The 22,522-nt window shown below is 38.3% G+C and overlaps 1 protein-coding gene across 2 annotated transcripts in view; it reads left to right on the top strand.

The window, feature by feature from the left end:
* The window catches only part of pard3aa (par-3 family cell polarity regulator alpha, a), a 445,004-nt gene that overhangs the window by 160,135 nt on the left and 262,347 nt on the right, over nucleotides 1–22,522 (top strand). For both annotated transcript variants that reach the window (XM_079409545.1, XM_079409544.1), the window contains exons 4-5: nucleotides 11,527–11,693; nucleotides 15,904–16,041. In XM_079409545.1, coding sequence (XP_079265671.1) covers nucleotides 11,527–11,693; nucleotides 15,904–16,041 — 305 coding nt within the window. The remainder of the gene's footprint in view (nucleotides 1–11,526; nucleotides 11,694–15,903; nucleotides 16,042–22,522) is intronic.

Below are 22,522 nucleotides of genomic sequence, written 5' to 3'. Positions count from 1 at the left end.
CTCTCTTAAAAATAAAGGGGCTTTTCGCAGCAATGCAATAGAAGAACCATTTTGGAGTCCCAAAAGAACCTTCAAGTGAGCAGTTATCAATTTTTGTTAAAAACCAAAAAAAAAAAAAAAAAAACAGTTTTACTTAAGATTATTTTAATAATCTAAAGAGCCTTTTTCTACTGTAGATTTCAGGGTTCCAAGAGACGCTTTTTGCGTTGATGCCATAAAATAATCATTTTTGCTTCTCAAAAGAAGACAGAGTCTTAAAAGAACCATGTTTTTCTTAGTGTGAAGAACATTTTGAAAATCTAAATATTTTTTTTTTTCCCACTATAAAGAACCAATAGAAAGGTTCCACTGATTTTAAAGGGAACCTATTATGCTCCTTTTTACAAGATGTAAAATAAGTCTCTGATATCCCCAGAGTGTGTATGGGAAGTTTTAGCACAAAATACCCGACAGATAATTTTTTATAGCTTGTTAAAATTGCCGCTTTTAAGGTATGAGCCAAAACGCTTTGAGTTGGAGTAGGTTGCTTATAATGTAAATGAGCTTCCGGAGAAGAGGACGGAGCTTCAAGAGCTCCTGCTCCATTAGCAGTGCTAGCCTTTGCAAATAAACATTCCACGATTCGTACAAGCCTGCTATCTTTACAGAAAACATACTCTGTTTAAAAGTTAGTCATCTGATTGTACTGTGCAGAATAAATTCGCGTTTATGAATTACACAGATGGGGAGCACAGCACGATAAAAATAACAACATAGCTGGTCTCATGGTGCATGGCATGCTATCACAAACTTTATAAGACCCACTAGTGATTATGAGCTCAACAACTTTTAACTACCACATTCCTATTCACGATCATTCATGGGCAGCATCAGTGAAAACAGACAGAGACAATGGTAGCTTTAGCATTATTAGCCTTACAGAGTGCCAAGAAGCTCTTTCAGAATGGCAATTTGGAAAACAAACGCATGAAACTTACTTTGTCTGGAGCTGAAGTTCACACACGAAGCATTGGTATTGATCCCTACACGTATTTTTTCCAGGACATTTCCTTAGACAATGAAACTTAACCACAGTGTCCTCAGCTGCTATTCTCACTCAGGGCTGTGTCTATAGGGCAGCATCACTAATGGGTGAGACTTTCTCCCCTCGGTGACGTGAACAGAGGGAGAATCTGAAACAGCTCATTCTGAGAGACTATGATTTTTTTTAGATTATAAAAAAATGAGTGGGTGGATTTGTACCATTACAGGCTGGGTGTTTTCACACACTGCGGCCAAACAACTGTGCTCAAATACCTTATAAAAGTGATTTTTGCATAATAGTCCCCTTTATAAGTTCTTTATGGAACAATAGATGGCAATAAGCAACCTTTATTTTTAAGAGTGTAATGAAACTTCAGAGTGCCTTGTACATGCAGTTTCTCAGTTCTTTTAGATGAATATTGTATTATTATACTAGGCTATATTATAATAGTATTATACTATTGTATTTCACAGTTATTCTATCTCCTCTATCCACCTGATTTCTCCTGTAAAAACGGGAAAATGTCTGGCTTCCTGTCATTCACTTCCAGTTATTTTTAGCTGTACAAAACAGCTTGTTATGCTGCTTGAACCCGCACACTGTTTGTTAAACCAGTTGTAAACACACTGGCTTGTAGCGCAAGCATTTTGACCTTTTACTGGACTTTGATATTCTTCTCGTTATTTCTGGCTGAAGAATCTGAAGTCTCACACATTCACAGAAAACTGCTTACTTTTGCATTGTAAAAAAAAAAAAAAGAAGCTGGATAGACTTTTAAAAATTAGGGTTCCAAAAGAGGGTTTTCGCAGCGATGCCATAGAAGAACAATTTTTGGCTTCCAAAAGAACCTTTCAGTGAGCAGTTCTTAAAGGAACCATGTTTTTCTTAGTGTAAATAGCTTTTTTCAACTATAAAGAACATTTTGTGGAATGGAAAGTTCCATGGATGTTAAAGGTTCATCATAGAACCATCAATGCCAAGAGAGAACCTTTATTTTTAAGAGTGGAACTTCAGAGCTCCTTCTACATGTATCTTCTCACTTCATTTTTAGGAGAATATTGCATTATTATACTTTATTATTATTATTGTATTAAAGGAATATTTCACAGTTATACTAACTGTTCTATTAGTATGATCAGTTTTAGTCTATATGAACTCATGCATAGGATTCTCTAGCTGTGCTTGACTGTTAGATAGCCTTGGTTTTAATGGAGCAAAGGTCTATGCAGATTGGACATCACCAAGCTCTGATCACAGTCTCTCCTCAACAAAATGCATTTTATACAACTGGACTATTCAAATAACAGTTTTTTATTTTATTTTGCTTTAATAATTAATATAAATGCTTTTAACAGTGTTGCTTTTAAACTTTCTGCTCCACTTGCCTGCTAGACGTTCATTACTGTAAACATGTTTCTCAATTGTTTTTACATTAGTAAGTCCAAGTGGACCCTCAGATGCTGTCCATATACAGTATGTTGAAAATAAATGTTAATAATTAAATGTTGCTTTAACTAGCTGGTTAGCAAAAAGCTGCCCTTTTTGTTTTATGCAATATTTTATGCTAAACGGTGACATATTCCCATCATGCAGTATTTCCCATTTTTCCCTTTTCACTGCTCTTTCATGCTCCAAATACTGGCTAAAATACTATTTCCAAAAGGAACTTCAAGGGTGAAATCTCAGAACAGACTGAAACATTATCTCCTTCCAAATTACAACATCTGCTCATTAAACTAACGTCTGTGTGTCTGAACTTAACATTTGTCTTTGTTATTCGTACTCTTCCTCTGTGGATTTTCATTTGTCAGCAGTACAGTTGGAATTTCCCACCTCTCCCTCTTTCATTGTTTCTCTGTTCTCCTCGGTGCGTCCAAACATGTGGTTCTGACTAACACCGAGAAGAAGGGATTATTCTAATTGGGTCTTCAGTTCAATAACTTCAATAACTAATCAGACCACAAGGACGGACCCCATGGTCATGCAGCATCTTCAGGCAGCGTTTGAGATGCTGTGCTGCACAATAAAAGGTGGAGTTGGGAAAGTTACAAATGGGTGTTTTGGACCGTGTTGAAGACAACATCATTATTTGATGCAGTTGTGCATAGTATTGTGGGCAGTGGGAAAAGTGAAGCCTGTGCTTATCTTTGAGTAGTTTTTCTTCATGTTTAATGATGTTTCTGTCACAGATAAACACTTGCACCCACTCATCTGACCAGAGGTGACCTTTTCCAGGCCCTTTCGCCCCATAATTCTTCACCTTCGGCTGGTCATTCTCCACTCAGCTTACTGGTTTCTGCACCACTAGTGGCACCAAATGGAATTGCAAATATGTTTGGAGCATCAACAACTTTCCTTTTACAATGATCTCACTTAGGTTGTGTGGGCTATTGGATAATGCTAACCAAATTAGAGTTTTTACTGCTTTTGAAACAAGCTCACCAAGGCTACATTTATTTGATCAAAAATACATTAAAACAATAATGCTGTGAAATATATTATAGTTTGAAATGTTGATTTACAGTTTACATTTTAAAATACCTTTTGAAACTAGTTGTGCTTCTTAATATTTTTTTAAGACTGACACATTTCCATAATGTTGACCAAAATATCATTCTGAAGTATTGTATTTTCTGTATTTTCCTTATATAGGGTGAATTTATGTAAATTCCTAATTAAAAAAAAGTCCTAATTAACTTGAAATAACCCCATGTGCCATGACCTGCACTTCAATAATATTATTTGGATAATTGTATTTTTTAATGTTATTGAAATAAGTCTCTTAATCTCACTGTCACGTGTTGGTTTCCGTTTAGTTCCTGTTTGCCCTTATTCAAGATCCAAGATTCAAGATTTTTATTTGTCACATACACCATTATACAGAGTATAACCAGCAGTGAAATGTAGGTCAGGTCCGCTCCAAGGACAGTGCAATTAGATAGAATACAAATATTAAGAAAAAGTGCCCGCTCCTCCAGAGCGTCCTCAAGTGCCCACTCCTCAATGGCTCCCAGAAGGGAACTTCCCCAAGAAAATGTTTGGAGGGGCCATATAGTCACGGCCTGTGTGGCCAGGCCAAGGGCCAAGTCCACGGAGCTCCCGGATCCGACATGGCCTCCCGAGTCCCCGGATCCGTCATGGCCTACCGAGTCTCCATTCCCGCCATGGCCTCCCGAGTCTCCTGTCCCGCCATGGCCTCCCGAGTCTCCTGTCCCGCCATGGCCTCCCGAGTCTCCTGTCCCGCCATGGCCTCCCGAGTCTCCATTCCCGCCATGGCCTCCCGAGTCTCCTGTCCCGCCATGGCCTCCCGAGTCTCCAGTCCCACCATGGCCTCCCGAGTCTCCTGTCCCGCCATGGCCTCCCGAGTCTCCTGTCCCGCCATGGCCTCCCGAGTCTCCTGTCCCGCCATGGCTCCCCAAGTCTCCTGTCCCGCCATGGTTTCCGGAATCCCCTGATCCCGCCCCGCGATATCTGTCACGTGTTGGTTTCCATTTAGTTCCTGTTTGCCCTTATTTGGTTTTTCCTGTCCTAGTTTAGTTAATCATCGTTTATTCCTTTCACCTGTTTTGTATTAATCATCTTGTTTGCTCTTTTGTTCTTGTTCCTTTATAAGTCCTCAGTTCTCCCTTTGTCTTTTCCTGAGTTTAATGTTATTTAATGTTATGTAACGTTCATTAAAGGAAAGTGTGTTGATGCTACTTCGTTCTCGTGATCCTTTGTTTATTTTTACTGCAACCACTAAATCCCGTAACACTCACCTAGGCTGCATCTATTTAATAGAAAATACAGTAAAAATAGTAATATTGTGAAATTTGCAATTTAAAAATGACCTTTTTGTATTTTAATATAATAGGAAAGAAATGCATACATGCATTCAAAATAAATACATATAAATTAATGCATTTTCTGGATTATTTGATTAACAGAAAAACAGCATTTATTTGAAATTGAATTAAATGTCTTTACTCTCACTATCAATTTAATGTGTCCTTGTAAAAAAAAAAAGAAAAAAAAAGAAAAGAAAAACAACTATTTATTAATTACAAAAAAAAAGACCCTAAACTTTTAAAAGGTAGCTGATTTAAAGTAGATATTTGGGCGTTTTTTTGTTTTGTTTTGTTTGTTTTTTTTTAGCAATTTTTTCATTTAGTCTGGCTTTGTTATGGTACACAACATCTACTTTTCATTATCCAATCAATTCCCAATTCCTTTGAAATGCATTTCATTCCATCTATCTTGAAACAAAGTGAACATACTATACTATATCAAAAGTTCCGTCCAGGGGTGCGTTTCCCAAAAGTATCGTTAGCTAACTATGGTAGTAAGTCCCATTGAACTCTATTGGTAACGACATAACTTGCGACCATATTTGCTTTTGGGAAACGCACCCCAGGTCACTGTAGCATTGAGAGAATGCTTTCATGGTATTTACATTATGGGAGCAGTGCTGCTTATAGCTCAGCAGAAATGTTTGGTTAGCTGATTAGCGCTCCTCCAGGGACTTCTGCTCTCACTCTTCTCCTCTAGCCTGCTGGTGACACTGGGGTGTTGCCGCTCGGTGTTGAGTTAATTGCTCTCCCTTGTGCTTCTCTGATTGCTGTCCCCAGCATGTGGGAAACGTCGACCCAGATGAGTCAGGATTCATTTCATGAAATCCAGGCTTGAGTTTCCAGACCTTTTCCCTATCCCTTTCATTTCATACGTACATTTTCCACTTTATCCTTGTTTGTCTGATGGTTATATCTGTCCATGTCTCCATGCCTCCTTCTTTGGTCTTTCTCATCCAGAAAATCCACCCGTCTGGAAGCAGTAACTCCACCAGACGCATTTCAGTTTAATGCTATACTCCTCAGATCCTCCCCGCACGCTTAGTGTAGTTAACATTTATGCTGAGTGTTTGTTGCCCTTCAGAGAGCCAGAGAAAGCATTACTGTTTCTTTTTATGACTGTACGGAAAGTATATGTTGATTTATGTCCGACTTTGATTTAGTAGGTTTATAAAACATATATTACACGTCAAGTCGTCTTTTTTAGATTAGTTTGCATTTAGACTTGTGTAAATGTGTATTTCTAATTGGGATGTGACCCTGAATTTCTGGATCTATTTTGAACTTAATTTAATATTTAAACTTGTGTGACTAGACAGTATTTAATCGTCCAGCTCTCCAAAGTCTGTCCCAAACACTTACTACTTGTTGAATTAAGAAAGAATATCAGGAATGATTATGTACAGCAACACCAAAGCCTTGGGCTTCCTATAATGAATGCACCAAGAGGTGCAACACCTCGTAAAATTCTGACCGATACCAATAAGACAATATTTTCATGTGATGGCGATAACCATTAAATTACTAAAATTCTAATCTATTTTGTCTAAATAAACAATAAAAATAACAACAACAACAATAATCATCATCATCATTTTAAATGTTACACAAGAATGTAGGCATCACAACATTATAATATACTGAATGAAGTATGAATTTTATTTATTTTATTATTTAATGATTTTTTTATTATTTATTTGTACTATTTAACATTTTAAAGACTGGCATGAGAAATAATAGCCAGACAAAAAGTATTTTTTTAGTTATTTATTTTATTTTACCTTTAGACACAATATATAACACATACAGGTACATATTTCTTTTATCATATTTGCTACATTTTATGTCTCATATAGTATGTTATAGTGAGAATATGGAGCTCAGACTTGAAGGAAGAAAAAACACCTCAATTTTACTCAGCAAAAATCATATTTTATATGACCAAAAATAATAATATCTTGTAATGATATCTTGTATTCTGATGATTGTAATGTAAATCAGTGAGATTTTTATACCACTATAGCAAACTACTTACATAAAAGCCTGTAGGGGAATGTTTTTATAGTTATACTAAAAGGCCTTTTACTTGCTAAGAAAGAATAAACTATCAATCAGATGACAGAAGTCATGTAGTAGATTATGTGCAACAGTTTTTCTTTTTTGTAGCAAAGTGTGAGCATGTAAAGACCTTAGAAATTTTTAATATTAAACAGTATGCTTCACAGGCTTAAAGATTCATTTTTGAATGCGGGTTAAATGATGGCAAATGTAATCTAAATGTAAACCTAAAATAAATCAGCATGTACAATTAAATATCCAGTATCGGCTGTTATAAATACAACAAATCTCTAACATTGACTAATAACTGATATGATACTGGTATTTTGTGCATCCCTGTGTGTGGGTAGCTATTCATTTGCCATTTAGTCATCCCTCCTTGATGAGGGTAAATGTTAGTGGCTATAGCGGCTTCACAAAGGGTGAATTGTGACAGGTGTTTCCGGAAGTTGCAGATGGCTTCAGTATCTTTCTCTGTCCTTGAATTCCCTTATCTTTCACATTCATAGTCAGACATTTTTTTTTCACTCTTCATTCCTTATCATGTCTTTCACCCGTCTGTTTACAGCCTGAAACCTTTCACGTTCCAGCGTGGCGAACTGCACGGACACTGCCCATTCGTAATGCTCCAGCACTCAAGCAGGACGCTCGCTCTGCCTCAGAATCCTCCCAGCATGTCCCTACAGTCCTCCTACTTTCTTCCCAAGAGAGAAAAACCCACAGCGTATACAAAAACCGAATCCCAGCCTCATTGAGATCTACTCAAGATTAGCCGCTTCTAAATTGAGAGTTGCCCTACCGATCAGCAGGCGACAGTCATCTGATGTCGCTTCCTTTTTAAACCAATTCCAAGATATTCCTTTTTGAACATTTTCCAGGCTATTTTCCCCAACTTGAAAGCCAAGCTACCTCTTTTAGGAAGACTTTTTGTACCCTGGTGGCAAATGCAAATGTAGGTTGAGATATAGTTGAAAGAGGTCCCTGCCAAAACCTCCAGAGATATCAATATGGATGCTCTGGTGACACTTGACTCTTTAAAAAGAGTTCCAGCAAAGACATTATTTCATATTTTATTAACTCAACCGCTTCAATTAGACTCCTCGGCCCACAAACCATTCAGACGCTGGTCAGTCCATGAAACACGGAATATTTATCCATCAGAAAACCAAGGTCGTATTTGTAATATTCAAAGAAATCTGTAAAATTATGCCTGCTTTGGCCAATCATTTCATTAGCAGCATATGAAAGGTGACAGAAGGGGGGGGGAGATGAAACTGGAATTACAGCCTCGGCCTACCTATTTCAGCTCATCACTGCCTCCTCGTCCACAGCCTTATCAGTATTCCTCAGCGTTCCCCGTCCTCTCCATTACCCACTACTGGCAGCCAGTCAGGGACACTTTCCTTTGGCAGGTAACTGGCCCGCAAGGACAAAATGGACACACGGGCAATTTAAATGATTGGAAGCAGTAAGTAATATATTAGAGAGCCATGTGTTTGAAAAGTCAGAAGTAAATTGCATGTTATTAGTGCCAACTCAGCGAAGCGGAAAACACAAGGTTTATAGAGGAACGAGTTAAAGTTGGAGATGATATTGTGGGTGTCTTCCGATGCAAAAGATAACGTATCTCAGAGTCTTATCTACGTTTCAAGAGAGTGCCATCTCATCGATTTTGAGAATTGTGAATCATGGCTTTGTATAGAGAAACCAGTGAATATTCTCTCTTAATTACAGACTAATCCACAAATCTCCACCGCGTGGCCCTCAACGTGAGGCGATGGATTAGAGATGTAAATATGATGTCTGAGAGGGTGTGAGTTTAACTCCATCTTTGGTGTCTAGCTTGTTTGCAGGCCTGTGTTTCCCCCTCTGTTCATAATCCTCCATGGAGAGCTGAAATTGGTCCTTGGTCTCATTAGAGGCCCTGGCCATACCCCTAACACACCTGAGATCGATGGGTACAGGCCTTTAAGTGGTCGTCTTGGTTATTAAACGCAGAGGAAGCCAATTTCTGGTGGAGGAAAGCTAATCCGATCACACATTAGGAGCCCATATTGGCTGGAGTGGTGCGAGAAAGGGATAAAACGGGGTTGTGTGTCCTCTGTGTGTACTCACTAGATGGGCTGTTCAACAAAAGCAATATTGTGAAAGCAGCGTCACATGCTTTCTGCAATCCATGCCCTCATTGTTTAAAAATATGCAGAAATATTCTCATGTTAAAATATGCAGAGATATTTTAAACTCATGTGATTTCCACCCGAGTATCATTTGTTTGAGCATGAGAAAGTTTCTGGATGCTTCAGATGGTTTGTGTATTGATACAGGAATTGAATTACAAAGTTTTGGCTTAAGACACAGATATTTTTGTCTTTGCATGTGAATAGTTGAAGACTAATTTAGCAGGAAATCATGAGCAAGCGGGGAAATGAAAAGCATTTATCCAAATTAGTATAATAATGCGACATGTTGCAGACTAGCATGTGGTTTAATTCCCTTCAAAGATTTTGTGATTAGGTTCTTAACGAAATCAAACAAGAATATGAACACATGCATCAGATGAGCAACCACCTGCTCTCTGAATATATTCAAAGAAATCCGCTGCTTAAAATCGCATATGTGTTCAAATTAGAAATGTTGGGATACTAAAAAAAGAAAATGAACCAAATATTGGACCGAAAAATATGAGGTTCCACATGGATTCGTTCAGGCTTGATCATCTACATGATTTAACATATTTGTTGAAGATTGGAGCATTTCCCACCATTTCCTGACTTTCCACTGACATCTTTTGGCTTCCCTTACACTTCTGCACAGATTCCTGATGTTGCTGATCAGATGCGATCCGGCTGACTTCAACAACCATGTCGCATTCAATAAAACATTGTTTTTGATTTAGTTTTTTGCTTCTCTGAAAGCCCTATTAGTTCCCGCTCCCATTATCTGCAATCCGTATGTCACTTCTTGTTATTGCTTGTTTGACGTTAGTAATATGTAATTTAATTTTACGGAGACTAAAACGATGTATTTGGATGTCATTTGATCTTTTATTTTTTCTTGAGACCCATCTCTGTGAGTTTTCAGCCATCTTGGCTTTAATCTAATTATTGAATGTAATCCCAGACATAGGTTAGAGTTATACAGTTACACTTCGACTGAGGGGCCTCATCATTAGAGCCATGAACAGAATGTGAACTGACCACTGACAAAAGGAAGTGTATTTAAAATCATTATTGAGTTCAGTTCGTAATTGAATAATAGGGCCTCCCTTGGTCTGCGGAGTGTTTTTGTACGGCCTCAAGCTATTCAGATTTCACGGTTCTGTTTTCATTGAGACTGCATGTGGTGAGCTGTAGCCTGACCGAAACATCTACGTCTGTAAAATTGGGACTTCCTGTGAGCTGCATATGCATGTGCACGGTATCAGATGGTAGTCGCAATATGGGCATATGCTGCGGCAGGACGTTGTCGAGGGATGACAGGTGGTTGCTGGGACATTTGCATAATTATGGATGTACCACATACACCCGTAACGAGTCATAAACCCAGAGACCAGAGAGCTGAGAAATTTCCACTGCTCAGAGTGCTCAGAGTTTCTGCCATGTAGCAAGACACTAACAGTAAATCTGCCTGTCGACACTCAGACGCTACTGCAGATGACAGGTGAACACTTTACTTTTGCACTGCTATAGCTAACGCATGGTACAGAGCCTAACAAGGGAAACAAATATGCTCTGTCAGGGAAAGATTTCCTGGGGGTGTTTATTTTTTCCCTCAGGTCTAATGTGCCACTGACTGTGGCTAATTTACTCTGAAGTGGTTTAAAATGTTGTATGATGGTCATAAATTGGAGCACTTTATATGAAACATGAATAATGTATTATGACGGTATTCTTAAAGGGATAGTTGACCTTTAAGAATATATTTACTTACTGTACTCTCATTATATTGACAAGTGTAGCAGGATATTTTTCAGAAATTCACTTTTTGTATTACACAGTATAAAACAAATCGAGAAATGACTTGAAGGTGAAAGAGTTTTCATTTTTTTCATTGTCTTTTGTTATCAGACATTTTTAATATGTAATGCTTTAAATGTAGAGGCTGCTATCAAAATGTATAAAAAGGTGTAGAAATAAGTCTACTCTGTAGACGACCACAAGCACAGAACCCTCGAATCCAGAGCGGCGGCGATCTGAGCTGTGTGAGACAGGAAGTGTGAGCTGGTATCTGACTAATCCCCCCCCACCTGCCCTGCAGTTCAAACCCATTACAGCGCTGCAGCACAGGGACACCTCTGGCTCTCCTCTCCCATCTCTTTCAAAAGCGTGTGTGGTGCGTGCGTGTCACAGAACAAGCCCAGCTAAATGGTCCTATTGCCACCACCTTTCTTTGCAAGACACAAAGGAACTGGCTTTGTGTCAGACAGAAATGTACTACTGTGTCCCTGTCACACTTTTGTGGGACTGAAAAGGGCCTTTCTGTAGGAAATCGAGGAAAATCAGCTGAATTGCTGTGTTTGTTATCTGTGGCCATGTGTGAAGGATGTCTTACTGTACCGTAGTGAAGAAAGTGAGAAAATATGCTGTTAACAAGATCTCTCTCTTCTCTCTGTTTCAGACATGCCCTTGCATGTACGCCGCAGCAGTGACCCGGCTCTGGCTGGCCTGCCCGAAGCCCAGCTGCAGCCAGAGGAACCGTCTCGTACGAACCCCACTCGCTGGTCCACCACAGCAGGCTTTCTGAAAGTCAGCAACATCAGCGGAACCAACAGCCTAGAGCAAAAGGTCAGTTCTTACTATCACAGTATCATTCAGCCATTTTTTTACATTTTTATTTTTACACACACACACACGCACACATATCACATTTCTAATTTCTTAAGTGAATTACCTCAAGAAATGAGGAGTAATATCTATCCATCCATCCATCTATTCATCCATTGTTCTACCTATACATCCATCATCCATCCATCTTTCCATCCATTGTTCTATGTATCCATCCATACATCGTTTTTCCTACCCATCCAACCATCCATCCATCCACCCCCCCAACCATCAGTCTGCATATCCATCGATCCATCCGTCTTTGCATCCATTTTTCTACTTATCCATCCATACATAATTTTTTTCTACCCATCCATCCATCCACCCACCCATCATTCTGCTCATCCATCCATCCATCCATTATTCTGCTCATCCATCCATCCATCCATCCATCCATCCATCCATCCATCCATCCATCCACCCATCATTCTGCTCATCCATCCATCCATCCATCCATCCATCCATCCAAACTTTTTCATTGCAGTGTTCATAACTACTTTAATTTGATACATTTAGATTTGTTTCTGTACTTCTGCAAATTCTTATGAGGACATTATTTTTCCATTATGTTTTCACAAACTGAAGCACCAATTGGAGCATTTTTAGGGCAGCTTGTAAGAAGTGACTTCCCTTTGCCCCGTCTCATTCATCTTGAGAATCTCTCAATGCCTGTTGTCACTGTTTGTTGTTGACCTGGAACTCTCTTGGTTATGGAACCATACGTCTTCGCTGTTAGAAGAATGGGATCTGTGTCCTTTGTTTGTTGCTTCCCTCTTGACTCGGGCCTCATTGCGATGGTCAGTGCCTTTGGCTTTAAATGAATCAAAAAGAGGCACATTCTGTGTTTTCCTCCCTAGCTTCCCTGGGGCAGCCAATGAAAAAGAGGCCAATTATCTTTGCAAAATGGCTGCTCTTTTGCAGCAATGACAAGCCTTCAGTGCTTTGAAACAGCAATATTCCAAATTAAAAGAAGAGGAAAGGGGAGGGAGCGAGAAAAGATGGAGTACTCAGAATGTGACACCGCAACCCGCGATGAGATTAGCGCATCTCATGGCATTCACTAGTAATCCTGTTTAAAAGCACTTTGCTTGTCGGTTTCTTCCATAATCCAAACACCACACTCTCATTTTAGCAGAGCAGAAGAATTACGCTGTTATTTTTACCTTTCGTTCTGCAGATCATTTATTTCTTGATTGTTGTTTTTGGGATGTCATGAGAAAAGCTTGAGGTGCTTGGAAGGTCTGTTTTTGGTTGATACTGTCAGATGACGATAAGCGGCATTGAATATAAATGCGCTCTATTTTAGTACCAGTGAATTGGTGAAATGAACATAAAGGTGTTAGCTCACCTTGAAGTAAGAATAGCAGGCGCTGAGGAGAATTGTATTATTTTGCCTTCATTTTGCCTTCAGGCTTATATATGCAGAGAACTGCACTCCAAAACTCCATGGCTCTTCCTGTATATATTTAAACTTTTGAATCTCCTGATTTAAACAAATACAAATTTAAATAATAATAATAATTTAGTCAAGACTTGCTGGTCTGTGGGTCAATGACTGTCCAAAATAAATTAAAGCAAAAAAAAAAAAAAAAAACTCTTTTAAATATAAAATGTTAAATGCATAAGCCAAGTTCTTAGAATTGTTCTCTGTATTCATGTATCATTTCAAACAATTTCAGCTTAAATGAGATGTGGTGTAACCATCAAAGTAAAAGTAGAATTAATTAATTAAATAAAGAAAGAATTTAAGGTTAGGTTGTTTATTTTTGCAAATATCATGTATTATTTTTTAAGCTTTGACTACATGACATTTAACAACCTGAGCTATCCTTGCTGTGAAATAAAGGCAAACCATCTGATATTTTAAGAAACTTATTGACTTCTTAACCAGACAGTCATTAGGGTCTGCAGAAGTCTCTATGATGTCATTTCCTGTTTACAGTGTTTTCCCACCTGTATGTTGGTCACACCACATTTTTTTTTTTTTATTTTACAAATATTTGTAATATTTTTAACAAAATTGTTATTCATGTCATTGATTCCTAGAATGAAATCTAAGATTAGATCCTCCATATTGGCCGGAATGTAACCTGTGCCATGTTTTTATGAAGTAATGTTTGGCCTTCATGGACATTTTCTCATATGGAGCGTAACATCTGTCTCTCAGTATCTCTTCCTGAACTTGTAGAAACCTGTATGCCTCCTGCTGCATTTGGATGCTTTGCCAAGGTAGGCAAATGCCTCAATCACTACAACATGCTTCATGGGAAGTCTTGATTCATAAGGCTGACCTTATAAATTCTTCACCGTGCTTTGGGCCTTTGACCTGTTGGTCTTCACGTTCCTTGCTGTGTCTCTTCCTCCTCATCTTTATCCTGCTGTTTAATGTCAGAATTACCTATATAGATCATTTTACCATGCAGGAACATCAAAATCACTTCACTGTATGGAACCACTTTTGTCTGGTGTCGAATTATGAACTGGCTCATGCTATAACTGGAAACTCTTATTCTTCTTCCTCATTCCTCAGACTAGGTCTTTAGTCAAGAGCAATGGCGCTCAGTAGGCTTTCTAGGCTAAAGCCCCCCTGTGTCACAGGATAACCTGTTTCAGGTTTGCTCTAAAAAAAACTCTTCAAATTGAGATTTGACTTGAGCCATTGTTTGATTTCACCTCTGTGAAAACATGCAGCGTAACATTAGAAAAACGGTGTGAATTAGTAGCTTGCAAGGGAGCTCCTTATTAGTGAGAAATGAAATTAGTGTGCCCTCTAAATTTAGGTGGCCTGAATGATATCATTGTGGGGCTCAGATCCAAGATGAGCTTCCCTTGTACACACAGTGACTCTAATCTGGAGAACAGTTTCAGTAAGGTATAACAGTATTATACACTACAAATTTAAGTAAATTAGTATCAGTGTTATTAAAACCAAATTGGTGTAATAACTAAGCTTTTTTAATTCCTAAATTAATGTCTTGCTTTAAAAAAGGGGGAAAAATTTTTGTTTTGCCCATATAACAAAAGTCTATTGGGCAAATGTTGTTTGGATCACAATGTGCTTCATTTGTGTCCCACAGGAGAAAGTAAGTCAACACAATGTCATTGGAACAAAAAAAAAATGCTTCTGGTGACATTTCTGCAAAATTAAGTTGCTTCTTGCATATTTTACAGCACTTTAAATGTAAAATGTCCAGTGAGTGGTGCTAAAGGGGTGTTCTGTTTTCACAGAAACTAATGAACATGAAAGCAGCAATGGTTGTTGAACAGTATATATTGCAGCGTTTCAGAAATTAAATGTCCTATAAGCAGAGCTAAAAGGTTAATGCTCTATCACTTTTGAAAATAATGGACTAAACCCTACCATAAACCTAACCAATAGTGTTAACAAAAGCAATTGTGAGATAAAAACACATGCTGTAGCTACCATACCATTTTATTTTGCTTCTAGTGATTTATGTTTCACAGGATCCGTATTTGAGTACAATGCAAATGTAATGCTGTACCGGGTGGGCTACCAAGCAATTTTACTATTTCACAGAAGGCATATATATGGAGCTGGTTATGTGATGCAAACATGAAAATGTATTTGTTTACAAATCATGCACTATGGTAAAAGTGTTTTAGGTCATAACATAGTATTGTGCAAGGAACCATGTGAAAATAAGTGTATATTAATCGATAATCTGCCCCATTTCGCATCATTTGCATGGGAATTAAAGTTGTTTGTGTTCATTTCAACTGGAAAATATGTGACCTTGGACCACAAAAACAGTAATAAGGTAATAATAAAATAATTACTAATCAAAAATTAAGTTTTGATATATTTACAGTAGGGCATTTACAAAATATCTTCATGGAACATGATCTTTACTTAATATCCTAATGATGTTTTGCAAAAAAGAAAAATCAATCATTTTGACCCATACAATGTATTTTTGGCTATTGCTACAAATATACCCCAGCGACTGGTTTTGTGGTCCAGGGTCACATATAGTGAATTGTTTTGCCAAAATGTAGGTAGAGGCATGTTTTTTTTCCAGTGAGCCTTTGTTGAAGTGTTATAATGTTTTTTTTTCTAATGAGGGTGAGTAAATGATGACAGAATGTTCATTTTTGGGTGAAGAAACCAGGTGTAAACTTACTTTTTCATCACCTTCATTGTGTTTTCCAGGGTAGAGGTCTGGAAGCGTACCGCAGCCTGCCTCGTGATGTTGTCCCCTGGGCCACCCAGTTTCAGAGAGAAAACGCCCGCTCCTCCCTCAGCGCCAACCATCCCATGGTGGACCGATGGCTTGAGCGTCAAGAACAGGTACTTTTCAAGATCTCATCCGCATATACCCAGCTCCTAAGTGCCTCTTAACTCTAGTAAACTGCGCTGATCTATAAACGTGTGCAGTTTTGTTTTTATTGGGGATTTTTGTTTGAGTTAAAAGTGGATTCAGGAGTCAAGGGGAGATTATTGAATATAGCACACAGTAAAAAAAAATACTATAAAACGACACTGTTGGATGAGGATTTCACTAACCTTATAAAACGAGGGCCACGGTCTCCATAGACGTGGATGCTGAGTGTCTTTGAAATCCAGCTCTTTTGTCAATGTATCGGTGAAACCGTCTAAAGGAGTGTGGGAGGTGTTTCGAATTCCTCTCCCTCTCACTCAGAGGAGAAAAATAAAAGAAAGAGGTGAGGAAGGAGATTGAGATGTTTGAGGCGCCCGGTGTGCTGCGGGTAATTCACAATCAATTTTCTCGAACCGCCAGCATCCATTTCACTCTTTCCCCCACACTTTTCTTTCTTTGGCCCATTAAAAAGACTGCGACAGAAGTTTCATCTGCTTGTTTGCAATTCAGGTGGTCGCGGCTTCTCATTCCCCAGAAGCTTGATTTGGCTCACAAAGAAACCCCCCCCCACCACCACCTCAAGGGCCCGTGGCACAGAGAGTCGTGCATCATCATTAGGGAAGTCGTCTTGCATGGAGGAGCCTCCAGGTTGGATGTTGGGTTGCTGGCGGGTTGAAAGGAGCAGTCAGTCAAGGCCTGGGCTCAACCTGACAGACTCATTCATTTGAGCTTCAGTCTATTACAGCTTAGCCTGACCCTCCAGTCTGTTGCCCGCCCCGCATTGCTCGCTTCTTGCTTGCTTTCTCTCTCTTTCTCTTTCTCAAGCTATGCCATTGTAGCACCTCTGCCCTTTTTTCTCATTTCTCCTTGCCTGTTTTCCATCCCCAATCCACTCATTTTCTCTCTTAGCAGGAAGTGGTTATTTGAAGTGACAGAGAGATCTCAAGACAGATGCAGAGCTTCTGTTGCTATTCAAGCACATTAACACATACACACACACACACACACACACGTTGGTTTTTGTGGTTTATGGGGACTCTCCATAGGCGTAATGGTTTTTATACTGAACAAACTGTGTGTGCTATTGCCCTACACCAACCCTACACCTAAACTTAGCCCTCACAGGAGACTTTGTGCATTTTTAGATTTTCAAAAAAACACCATTTAGTATGTTTTTTTTAAGCCTTTTGAATTACGGGGACATAGGCAGTGTCCTCATAAACCACCTTCATATTGTAATACCTCTGTCATACCCATGTCATTATACAAATGTGTGTCCTCATAAACCACATAAACATGCACACACACACACAAACACACTTAGTGTCGCTAATATTTCACCTCCCTTTTTTAGTAACGATTTGGTAGTATTGTATTGTAAATGTATTTTAATTATGTGATTTTAATGATTTTTCACCTAAAATATTGTCATCGCTGATTTGGAATGATATGAAGGAGAGAAATGAATTTTATATTTCAAATTATACTAATGAACATTTTTTATGAATTAAACTGGTTTAAATAAATGACTGTGAGTGCAGCTTGTGAATAACTCTTTAGTTAGATGTGATTTAAATTATTTTCCACCAAAAAATGTTGTCATGCTGATTTGGAATGACATGAAGAAGAAGACAAATGAATTTTTTTTTTTTTTATTATACTAAAGTAAATTAGTATGAATCTATGTGGTTTGAGTCAATGAATCAAACTGATTTGAATCAATGACTGCAAATGCAGCTTGTGAATACCTCTTTAGTTTATTACTGTAAAGATATGTCATATGAATATGTTTACAATAATCATGTTTTATATTCACTCAGTCTGTCTCATAGTATGATAGTTGCCTCTACTGGCTCATCACAAAGTTCTCAGCAATTATGTCTTTATTGCCATCTTAAATATCCATTTAATCTTTCATTTCCACTTTACTTTTATTGGCTCTAATTGTTTAGTTGCCTTCCTCTTCACAACCGCCTCAGTTCGATATTGCCTCCATTCTATTTGCATAATGTTGTGGCTTTTTTTATAGACCTTGAGTAAGCTACTTAATTAAGCTTGGCTATTTTCTCTTTATTTACCATGTCAGGCATGCCAAAGTATGCATTTTTAACAACTCGTCAGGAGACTTTTCTTTCATTTGAATCACTTTTAGTTGCTTTCTCCCAGTCTTTCTCCTCTTTTCTATGAAAAGCATCATTAAACAGTGTAACTCGATGAATAGACACTACCATACTTGAAACAGAAAACTTTTAAATAATATTCCCTCTTCACTTTGGAAACTGTGAACGGGGAAGAATGAGGCCTCAGAATTAAAAGTGAATGATGCAACAAAGTTAACAGGGTACTCAGTGTCAGTCATTAAATAACTGTTAATTTATCTGAAATACATGACAGTATATTAATTATGTTTCCATGTTATTCAATATTTATGTGTAAGAAACATTTGTGTTGTAGTTTTGAATTGTTGTCTTATACCTACGTATTGCCTACATATTTCTGCTAAAATCTCTGGTATAATCTTTTTCCATAGCAAACTGATAGTAGGAAACTCTTTGTAATTTTTTTACTCTGTCGAGCACAATTATATTATTATTATTATTATATTATATTTTTTATATTATAGTGCTGTGTGGTAAATGGTATTTTCATCATGATAACAATTTTTGCTTCTCTTGGTTTATGCATATTCATCAACTTTTCATTGTTATTTGACTTTATCTTGCATTGGTTACTAGACTCCACAAGCTTTCCCAGATTGTGGTTCCGGTAAAATGTATTAATTTATTTATTTTCAAAGAATTATATATTTGCCTAGTGGTTCCTTAATCTTCCCAACCTGGCAACCATGGCTCCCAACCTGGCATGTACACATTACTGAAAAAGCTCTAATGAGCTGAAAACACTGACAAATGTGTAATGTGGAAAATGTGGCAAAACACTGGCAAATGGTGTTTAGCAGTCTCTATTGAGATATTACGTTCAAATACTGTAATACAGTCAGTAATTCAGATGAAATAAAAATGACAAAAGTCGTGATTAGTAATTGTGATATATTGTCACGATTCGCTACTGTGAAGAACGAGGAACGAGGAGACGCAGGTGTAAACAATAACAATAGTCTTTAATAATCCATAAGAAGGGGTAGAACAGGCAGGACACACACATAGCGTAGGCAAGGAAGACATTCAAGCCCCGACAAGGAAACATGGGGCAGAACACACTATAAATGCTAAACTAAACGAGGGATAAATGAGACACACCTGAATCAATGAACACAATCACAGAGAGGGAGAAACTAGGTCATGGAGCACATGGGGAGGAAAACACAACATAAACAGTCCAATGGATGTGACATTACTCCCCCCTCCCGTAAGGCGTGTCCCGCCCCGTAACAATACTACCTGATCCGCCCTGGAGGCTGGTGCAGGACAGGGACACGGGGAATACCTCCAGGACGGATCAGGTAGTCCAGGGTGCCATGGCGGAGTAGGGAACTCAGGGGGCCATGGCGGAACAGGGAGCTTGGGCACCATGGAGGAACAGGCAATGCCGGCCTCGACCCTTGGGCTGGCCCCTATGGCCGGACCCCTATAGCCCCCCCCAAAAAAAAAATATTGGGGGAAATTAGGGGAATGACTGCGGAACGGCTGGCAGGCTTCACTTCGGGCTGGTTCTGGATTGGGGCCAGAACAGAGAATTGATGGTGGTGTCGTCCAGTGATGTCGTCGTGGGCAGCTCGCAGAATTCTCGGGCGTACTTTACGAATGGGAGATCTCGGCGGGCAAGGGTGGAGAAGAAAACACGGCTATTTCCATGGCCGCGGGGAGAACCAGGAATACAAAAGACTTTCAAAAACGGGAAAAAACGGGTGGGGTCTTCTGTTTCAATTCACTACTGTGAGGAACGAGGAGACACAGGAGTAAACAGAAACAATAGTCTTTAATAATCCATACGAAGGGGTAGAACAGGCAGGACACACACGTAGCACAGGCAAGGAAGACATTCAAGACATCAGCTTAACCATTATTGGACAGACCTAGTATATTATATACATTATTATTTACAGTAAATATTTTAGTATACTATAATAAAACATTTCTAGATGTTTTAATGGGCCTACATTTAGCTGTATCAGTATTACCTTGTCTTGTTGTGGTAATTAATTGATTTTTATGTTGTTTTTATTATTATTTATTTAATGTTTCAATTTATTAATTTTGTTTCATTTTCGTACAATTTACATATACTGCACTTCAACGAAAATTGCGTTGGTCACTGAGGCTAAATGTAGAAGTAATTGTTCATAGAGTTTGTTGAGTCATGTCTCTCTCGTGTTAGTTTTTGTGCAGAATATGCCACATGGAGTTGCTGTTGCTGCCTGTGTTTTATTTTATTTATTTTTTTAAACTCTACAAGATTTGATGATTACGTCATAGATACAACACTCTGTCCTTATAGACACAGCACAGGCCGTCACCTTTCTCTGAAAGGAACAGTTGTGTAGAGGTAAGGAATGTCTGAGTGTTTTCAGCCTTCCATTTAGTTGAATGTTCAACAGCTTGAGAGGCGGAAGAAATGCATTTTAAGACTCAATGTTGATTCAAACAGCCCAACTGTGCTGGTGCTCTCACCCACTTGAGTCGACCTCTCTAAAGACACCACAGCAGTGAAGCAAACCTACGAGAGCACTTCGCACGGTCACCTGAAAAGGACGTTCTGTTCCAACACTCAGTGAAAGCTTTGCTGTCTTTCACAAAGCAGTGCTTGCTTTGCGTCAGCATGATTGTAATGATGTATATTACACTAGAACCTCAGATTGTGTTACAGGTTTGATCCTGATGTTTTTAATTGCATCCTGACGTGTCGGTCTCTCACATTCCCACCTGGTGCTCTAACAGCGAGGTGCTGCTGTGTCTTTCCATTGGGGATTGTTAGAATGGCATTTCCTTTTTCATTTTTAAAACGTTCCTCTCCCTAGTGATGAATTAGAGATGACCCATCTGGGCAGGAAGAGGGCAGCGTGAGGCTTCAGCTGTGGATTTGCGGGTAATGCAAAGTGCGGCAAGGTCATGATGTCTCCTTATTCTGGAATAAGAGAGACTGGATTTGAGGATTTCATCAATGAATGTTTGCATTTTTATTCAAGAGTGGAAATACAGCTTCAATGTCTGTTCATTTTATTCATACCACACTATAAGATATTGTGAATTATGTTAACCCAGAATGAAGCTCTGTACATGACCAATATTACACTTTAGCTGGACTTTTGAGTTGGATTATGGAGATAGAATGCCATTTTTGTGTAATAAATTAGAAATTGTTCAAGAATTACTCTTTCTCAGAAGAACTGCAAGTGGCCGGCAAATCAATGCTTTATTATTAAGTGCAATTTTCTACTAGCCATTTCTATGTAATGAAAGTGGACAAGGTGTTATTAAGCTGTAATTTAGTTTTTTGTGTTGTAAAAATGTCTTCAGAACTTCTTATATGAGCTTTTGTGGTTTTCTTTGGTCCATCATTGTGTAAGATCAGTCTAGGTAGAGACATTTCTCAGGTAATGGAGGTTACTAACGTCAAGTTGCTGTTGAAATTCAGTTTTGAACGTGAAAAACGCTGAATGGGTATAATGAGCAAAACCAGCAGAGTGCACCTGAAGAAATTTGGTATTTAATGGGACAGGTTTTAGATATGCAGCATTAGAAATTAATCATCAGCTCCCAGCATGGGCATATTTCAATTTGTGAAGTGTTTGAATATCTGCAATACATCACTGAAGCACTCCCTGTTAGAAAGACATTAACAGATGTTTACAAAACATATATGATAAATAATGCATGTCAATTAACTCATTTATGATGTCTATCAGATGTTAATACTCAAGATGTTAGAACTGAATGCAATATTTTCCAGAAAATGCATTCTTATGTTCTCAACCATTATGTTTACATTTACTCAGACATAATGACAACACTGCTGTTGGGCGGAAAATGCTTTTACTGATACTGTTACTGATTAGGTAACACTTTATTTGTGTCCTTGTTACACGTTACATGTACTTACTATTATAATAACAATACATTTTGCATAATTACATGCAAGTGACCCTAAGCCAAACCCGATTCCTAACCCTAACCATATAGTAAGTACATGCAGTTAATTAATATTACTCTATACATAATGTATAACTACACTGTAACAAGGACACCTTAAAATAAAGTGTAACAAAATAAAAATGTTGTACATTTTACAAATGCATCAATCTGGTGGACTTTGAGCATAATATTAAGAGCTCAGACCTCTTTCAGTGACCAAACAAAAAAAAAGACTTTGCATTGATTTGAAATATTGTACTATTGTAATGCAACTGCTTTGTAAAATAATAAGAAGAAAAAGAAGAAGAGAAAAGAAAATACATTTTTTTGAGTATTTTAATATATTTTTCCACAGTAC

The sequence above is a fragment of the Barbus barbus genome, assembly GCF_936440315.1.
Source record: "Barbus barbus genome assembly, chromosome: 46".
NCBI lineage: Eukaryota > Metazoa > Chordata > Actinopteri > Cypriniformes > Cyprinidae > Barbus > Barbus barbus.
The sequence above is the reverse complement of the archived record's forward strand: the minus strand, read 5'-3'. Positions and strand labels throughout refer to the sequence as shown.